Below are 7,525 nucleotides of genomic sequence, written 5' to 3'. Positions count from 1 at the left end.
TGAAAGCAGTCAGTGTTTTACTTGGTAAGAGTTCAAAGCAGAGTTTAGCAACAGGTAATCAGTCAGCAGGTGAATTAAGTAGGCAGGCGAAACTGGGAGCAGTCTATGGTCAGGAACAAGAGGGAGAGAGGGCTCATATATATACAAGGAAGTTAATGAGGGAACAGTTGTGCTGGTTGTTGAGGAGATCAGGTGACTGGAATTGGTGGGATCACACCGCAGGTAGCTGAAATAACAGGGGATGTTCATGGCAAAAAAAAACAGGAAAAATAGCAAACTTGCCATTGTGACCGTCATAGACATTAATGTGTAATTCTTGCATATTTTAGTTATGTTGTTTTAGTGATGTTATTCATGTCAGAAAATAAATTAATTTCTTTATTTGATTATTTTAATCTGCTGTCACTGTGCTGCTTTTGAAATGGAGCAAAAATAAGCATTTAGTGCTTAAATTCAGAGGGGTTTAGGCCAGACTCGGGCAAAATACCATACCATGATCAGATCGAGCCCACTGACAAGTTTCACGTGGCCCTCAAGGCTGTTTTGAGCAGAAATATTGCAATTAAAATCTAACTAAGACCGTCAGTATAATTTTGCTTACTGTTAAACCATCACTGGGACTTTATTCTGAAAGGGGTCAGTACTGTGTTCATTTGTAATTGATAATAAACTGCATTTTTTATATTAAATTGTAACTTTATTCACTCAGTGCCATACATCCATGTTGTTCACATTGTTCTTCAACTGTTGCAGCTAGTAGCCAACAAAAAATAACTAGCCCACAATTCATCTCATGGCAACTCAGAATAGTTGTAGTTTAGAAAAGTAACACACACCAGGGATTGTGGTGAGCTGTTGATCACTGGAAGTAGACTTGAACGTGGGAAAAAAGTGTCACACACTCTGGCTCTACCTGCATTTATCAAAGTAAAAAGAAATGCATATGGAGCCAGAGTGTGTGACACTTAATGTCCTGTGTTCAATTCAGAAAAGGTGACCAACATTCAAAGCGCGTTACTTTCCCTATGTAGGACACTTCTGACTATTCCATTATTAGAAATTCAGCCATTATCGGTGTATGTCAAATTTCAGGGACGCCCCTGCTTATTTCAGTGAGATGATGCCAATATATATATAAAACATAAAAACATCAAATAAAAGATCCACTTCAACATAAAAGTAGTAAAACGATAAACCAGGAAATAACCTGTGTGTGGGTAATATTTAACCAAGAAATAGAGTTAATTTGACTTTCTAAAGGTCAAAGTATGTGAGGTTAAAGTTGGGTTATTTTTTACCTCCAGGATGAACCCATATTCTGTTTATCTCATGGTTTACATGCTAAATGATAAATCTTAACAATGAAGCAAATGCTTGTCATTCCCCATTGACAGTGCCTTATGAGTCGTTCTAAACCACTGATTGGTATCACTAATAGGAACAGCTGTCCCTCTAGGCCATAACTTACTTTTCTCCGTCATGACGTATACAAGAATATACAGTGGAGGAAGAGCACGTTCAGCCTGATGGACTAGTGTCTATTGTTCCTCTTTGGTGGGTCACGTTATGTTCTGACTGGCTTGTGAACTAGAAGCTCTGATGTTACAGGAAGAGACTCATCATCAAAGTAAGTGATGCACATGAGGAAACCCTACATGAAAAATGATGCACGCTTACTTCAAAGGCCTTTTTTTTTTTTTCTTTTGAGCTTGGAATATTTCATCCAGTTAACCATTGAATCTTTTGTTCAAAGCACATTCGAGTTGTTAAAGGAAGTTTGCACAGGAGTATTATGGTTAAAAGCACAACTGCATCCTCACAGATATCAGCCATAAGGAAGCAATGCGACTTCGAATAAAAAGTCGATCTTTGTAATAAAATACATCTACGTTGAGTAGAGCAGGCATTCGTGTCATCTACTGTTTTGTGAGCTGGAGTGGTAAACTCTGAAAAGCCACATCTCAAGTGTCAGGCTCAAGTTCAAAGTGTAACAATAGAGATTACATGTGACAATAATTACACAATGTTGTTTTTTTTATGCATCTTTGTTCCATATTATCAAAGTAAACCTAAGATGACTAAAGAAAAGTGAGTGACGCCAAATAATTGCAATTTAGAAACATTTTAACCAAGATCAATGCCACAGTTCAGTTTTAAGTGCAAGTAGTGCAACACAGGGCTAAAGGTGAAAATGTAATATATAGCCACTTTATCTTGCTGCCAGACAGCCTTTTCTGATGTGAAACCGCTGTTATATAAGCCAAATATTGCTCTCGCTTGTCCAACTAAGCTCCTTTTACAACAGTCATTCTTAAAACCAACCAAACTTCACCGGCAAGAGTTGTAATTTTATCTCACAGACCACAGGAGCTGCTGATGTACCGCTGCCTTGACTGGTTACCTTGTTTACATTGTTTACATTGTTGCATGACTTAAGTGAACCGTAACTAACTTTCCAAAACAACAAGGTCACACAATAATACAAATAAAGGGACAGATCAAGGCTACAGTAGACAAGAAACTCCAGTGTTTAGCAAAGTGAAATTACTGATTTTATTAATGGGGTTTGGTTGGTTTGAGGAGAGTGATATTTGCCTTATATAACTTAAGTTTCCCCTCAGAAAAGGCTGTCTGATGACTAAGTAAAGCTGTGACAATATTATAAATATATGGTACACCTAAACAGATTTGATTTTTCTTTGGGTGGGTCATTTTATAAATGGCTAAAGTGCATTTTGCTGCTGACCCTGTCCACAGCAGCACATTACTTGGCTTCCTTCACTGGAACTCTTGCTGCTGTTTGTTCTAGATTTAGTAAGAATAAGATGACTGAAGAAAAGAGATTGACAGAAAATCATTTTTAATTCAGAAACATTTTAAGAGGTCACAGTTCTGTTACATGTGCAAGTAGTGCAACGCAGGGCTTAAGGGGGAAAATATTTGTTGTATAGCTTTGTGATAAATAACGGTGTTCATTCGACTGAGAAACACATCAATCCTTCATTACACCGAGTGAAAGAGGCAGCACAGGTTTCAGGTTTTTGAGTGCTCAGCTAGCTAATGTTAACATGTTATCTGATTGCATCAACAAAATAAAAACAAATTCAGTTACAAAATAAGGGAATATTAAAAAAAAAAGGTCAAATTAAAAAGAAACATTTTGTAACATCTATTGGTTTAGACTGGGTTAAACAGATACACACCAACATTAACTAAATGCTGTCACACTCAGATTAGATTGCTAGATTTCTAAACTACAATTACTTCATCTACCCAGTAAACTTATAGTGCAAGTGCATCCCCATCTCTCAGGCACCTGAATGCAGTTTTGGCAGCTCAAGACAGACACTAGTCGTGCCTGAATTTAAAATACGATTATGGATAAGCAATTCTTAACAGCTCTTCATAACCCCGGAGAGGATATGCTGGACAATCGCATAAAAGCGAGGTAGCTATCATCACATTTAATATGTCTTTGAACCATTTCATTATATAAAGTTAATATTTAAAGCTGAACGCAACATAGAGTGCTACACTTAAACACAACAGAGTTCTTGTGGTGTTTAGGCTCAGTTTGACTTCGATATGAAAAGGCATCCTGAATTGAGAGCATTAATGATTACTTCAGTGCGTATTTTAACAGCTTGGAAAAGGCTAAAGTCAAACAAATCACATGGGAAAGGGGAGGAGTGATGATGGAAAGAGCCTATCCTTGTTGCCAACAGGTTTGGCAATAGTACATGAAGTTGCTCTGACACCACAAGAACTTCAGCTTGTTTTTTTTTTTTTCTGGTTCTAATTCCTCCCCAGAGCGAAGCTCAGGGCCATCAGCCCCAGAGAGTAGCAGGTTTGGGAGGCGGAGCCAGTGGCGGCAGCCTGTGTTGTGACCTTAAGCGCTGGCTGGATGGGTCTATAGACATTGACCATCAAAGGTGACGAGCTGTTGGAGACGTGCAGTGTTGTGCTGAAGAGGTCAATCTGCAGAGAAGATATCGAGTCAGTTAGCCATGTGAAGCACTGTTGAGAACATTTCTTCTGACCGTCCTGGCCCTTGTATTTAAGGGATAGTTTACATTAAGTGAAGTGGAAATGTGAGAGGTTCTTATCGATATTCAGTATTATGTACAGTAGATGGTGGTCGGCACAGGGTCAGCAGGAAAATTTATTGTAGCCACTTAAAAGACCCACTCAATAAATAAAATCAGTATAAGTGTACACTTTATTAGAAACAAAGTATGCAAAGTAAAATTACTCACTTTGGAGAGGTCAGTATTTGGCTTATATAATAGCCGTTTCCTATTAGAGCTGTCCGACAAGGTAAAGCAGGGAAAATATACTAAATATAGTGTACACACTGAAACAGTCTAATTTTTTTTACCCTGTTCACAGCAGTACATTGCTCAGCCTCTGTGATGGTACTCCAAACTAGAGGAGAGTTGACCGGATTGTGGGTAATACACTGACCATCGTCCCACTTCAAATAATCCAAACTCTCTCTTTAAAGACACAACAGGGAAAGAAGAAAAAAACCTCACCAAGTCTCTGCTGACTTTGATCGAGTCCTTGAACACAGTCCAAACCACGGCCTCATTGCAAGTAGGGGTGGTCAAGGAGCCAAGGTAGCGATAATACTTGGTGCGATCCACGCCTTCCAGGAGACTGTCCAGTGAAATTCCAGCCGCAATTGTAGCAGACTGACCTGAGGGCAGAAATACGACCTCTGAAGGGACTGCAGCTGACACATTTTCACTCAAACATAGATCAGATTTCCACAAGAAAAGAGTAAAAACATCTCCTTACCAGAGTTTGTGATGTTGGCCAGGTAGGAAGTCAAGGTTTTCCAGCTTGCAGGGCTGCCAGTTGCATTACCTGATGCTACCTAATTAAAAAAAAAATGCAGACATTTTTTCATTCCTCCATATCAGCAGAGGGAAAAAGCTTAATGAAACCAAGGGCATAAATAAATGAGAAGAGTGGAGTGAGGGTCCAACAGAAAATGAAGAGTAGCATTTGACTTGCAAAACTGTTTTCTCACCTCAATGAAGAAACCAAGAGCAGCAAGTCCTGTAGAGTCTGCAATAGCTTGAGTTGTGTTCCCATTGTAGGAGGACTTGGCATTTACAATGTGTAACTAAAGGGATGAAGTAAAGGAAATATATTTCAGTATGAACATACTGATAAAATTCTTGATTAATAGCTGTATGTAAAATAACACGGTGCTATACCTCCATGGCATACCGCTTGCCATCCACAGTGTGCTCTGAGCCGGGGACAGAGGAGCCATTACCCCAGTGCAAGTGGAACTGCAGGCTGTCATAAGCCTCTGACAGATCTCCTCCTGAGACCTGCACACCGCTATTTAAGGTGACTTTGACTGGAAGATGGTGGAAAAACAATAAAGACAAGTAAATCAAAAATTAACAAGAGATAGAGAAGCCATTGGCCAGATGTTGTGTCTGAATAAAAGATAATGACATTAAAATAAAATAAAAAAGGGATCACTTTTGTGTTTGGAAAATAACTAAATCTTTAAAACATTTTAAAAGGGGACTGTATTGAAAAATAATTCCTTCCAAAACATCTGGCACCATAAGCAGGTGTCTGTCCACACCCAGTCCTCACTTGTCTTGCCAGTGTTCTGGATCTTGTTCATCGCGGTGGTGCTGCTGTAGTTGGTAAAGGTGAATTTAGTCAGCTTGGAGTCGCCCTCGGCAGATGCTGAGACGATGTTGATGGGTGACTGTCGACTGCCGTTGCAATATTTAGGAGCAATGGTCGACCAGGTGGAGGCATCTGTGAATAGGAACAAGACTTTTAGTGGCTGATGAGGAGTTAAGATGATGATGATGATGATGATAAAGGTAAATTACTCACTGCACTGCGGCTCATGATAGCACCAGGCTGGAGGAGGAAAAAGAGCGTTTTTTTACTCACTTGCAAGGTAAGTGTCTACAAGGAAACGCACGATTTATCTCAATAGATCAAAAGATGAAAAAAGGTTTGAATACCTACCGATTGCATCTGACGCACAGTGCGCGCTGGGTATGAGGACGCACAGAGCAACTACAATCCACTTCATCTAAAAAAAAAAAAAAAAAAAAAAAAAAAGAAATAAGAGGGGGAAACAGAGAAAAAAATATTTCATTGTTTCACCAAAACGACTGATCACTAACATTAAATCCTTAAAGACAACATGCACCTATAATCACGCAAATATATTTGAGTGTAAGAATAAATTCACTGTTTAATTCGGTCAATTTTTAGCAATTTAGAAGAAGCCAAATTCTACCAATGTTCCAGTAACGCACAAATTTTAAATCACAACAAATTTTCAAGCAAATAATCACTAACTAACGGGAAATTCATGATTAATTAAATCCCCAGAAAGAAAATGCACCTCCAAATAGCCGAATGAGAGAACCTGCCCAATATTATTGATTTTAGCGGGTTTAAACCAAATGCCATCAATTTACCAGTTACGCGCAATTTTTAAACATTCAAACAAATAATTAACAAATAATCACAAACTAACTGGAAATTTTAAAATGTCTACTGTAAGAAAAAGCCCCTGGGCTGCAATGAAACACACGGATTAAGACAAGTCGAGCAGGTCTTTTTTTTTCCGCAGCTGAATCCAGTTGTCTTACCTTTGACGCACCTGTACCTCGTCAAGGTCTGCGAACAGCCGTAAAGCCCCATCCTCCTCCTTTTTATTCACTCAACTCCTCCAGCAGCGGCTGTGACACCGCCTCCATCTTAACATCTGATGGCCTTTATCTCCCTGGAGGAATGTGCAGGGGCTCATGCAGGTGACAGGAAGTTTTTTTGATTGTTTGTTCCTTAAGATTTTTTTTAAAAAAAGAATTATTCAATGGAAACAGTTTCGTTCAGATTTATAATGACTAATACGAGGATGTATCCATCTGAAAGTCTTGGTGTTACATACAAAAGCACATTAGCATACATACAGTAAAATAAAACTGCAGGCACATAACAAAATAAGATTAAATTAAACTTTGTATAAATATCAAGTTTTTTCAAGAGTAAAATGTTTCCATCATATCAGTGTCTTTAAATGAAATGAATAAATAAATATAATTCATTTCTTCTGCATCAAAACAATGCAGGCTACTGTTACTTAATACACCAGGAAGAAATGACATTAAAAATAAAAATAATTTCTGATCTTCGATGGCTAAACCTGCAATAAGTGATTTTCTTTTTTCTGTCTTTCTTTCTTTTGGCTCCTTGGGGGCAGCAGAAACAAGCTGTGACGATATGTTATAATCTTTTTACCACCTGGCAAACCTAAGTCCAATATTCACTCTTTTCGCTCTGTTTTTCGTCTCCACCAACTCCTGAAAGAAATATCTGGCTCTTTAGAGACTAAATGCTCCACTATGTTCAGCTAGTCTCTGTCTGGCTACCAGTTGGTGTTGAGCAGGCAGTGAACAGTGGGCTTATCAAAGGTATTTCTCTGAAAAGTGGGGAGTCTGTGTTCTGGTGAATTTTCCTGCAGTAGTTT

At 38.6% G+C, this 7,525-nt stretch overlaps 1 protein-coding gene across 1 annotated transcript; it reads right to left on the bottom strand.

The window, feature by feature from the left end:
• Nucleotides 1–2,845: 2,845 nt before the first annotated feature.
• On the bottom strand, nt 2,846–6,711 carry LOC146311939 (carbonic anhydrase 4-like). Its single transcript, XM_084741380.1, has 9 exons — nt 6,648–6,711; nt 6,013–6,079; nt 5,875–5,901; nt 5,623–5,793; nt 5,226–5,374; nt 5,036–5,131; nt 4,801–4,879; nt 4,536–4,699; nt 2,846–3,978 (listed from the first exon to the last, which is right to left on the bottom strand). Exons 2-9 carry the CDS (start codon nt 6,077–6,079, stop codon nt 3,796–3,798), a joined length of 936 nt encoding a protein of 311 aa, XP_084597506.1. The 5' UTR covers nt 6,648–6,711; the 3' UTR covers nt 2,846–3,795.
• Nucleotides 6,712–7,525: the final 814 nt, after the last annotated feature.

Source organism: Lutjanus erythropterus, chromosome 17, assembly GCF_056507025.1.
Source record: "Lutjanus erythropterus isolate fLutEry1 chromosome 17, fLutEry1.hap2, whole genome shotgun sequence".
Classification (NCBI taxonomy): Eukaryota; Metazoa; Chordata; class Actinopteri; order Lutjaniformes; family Lutjanidae; genus Lutjanus; species Lutjanus erythropterus.
Note: the sequence above shows the minus strand (reverse complement) of the source record. Positions and strands in the feature narration are given on the sequence as shown.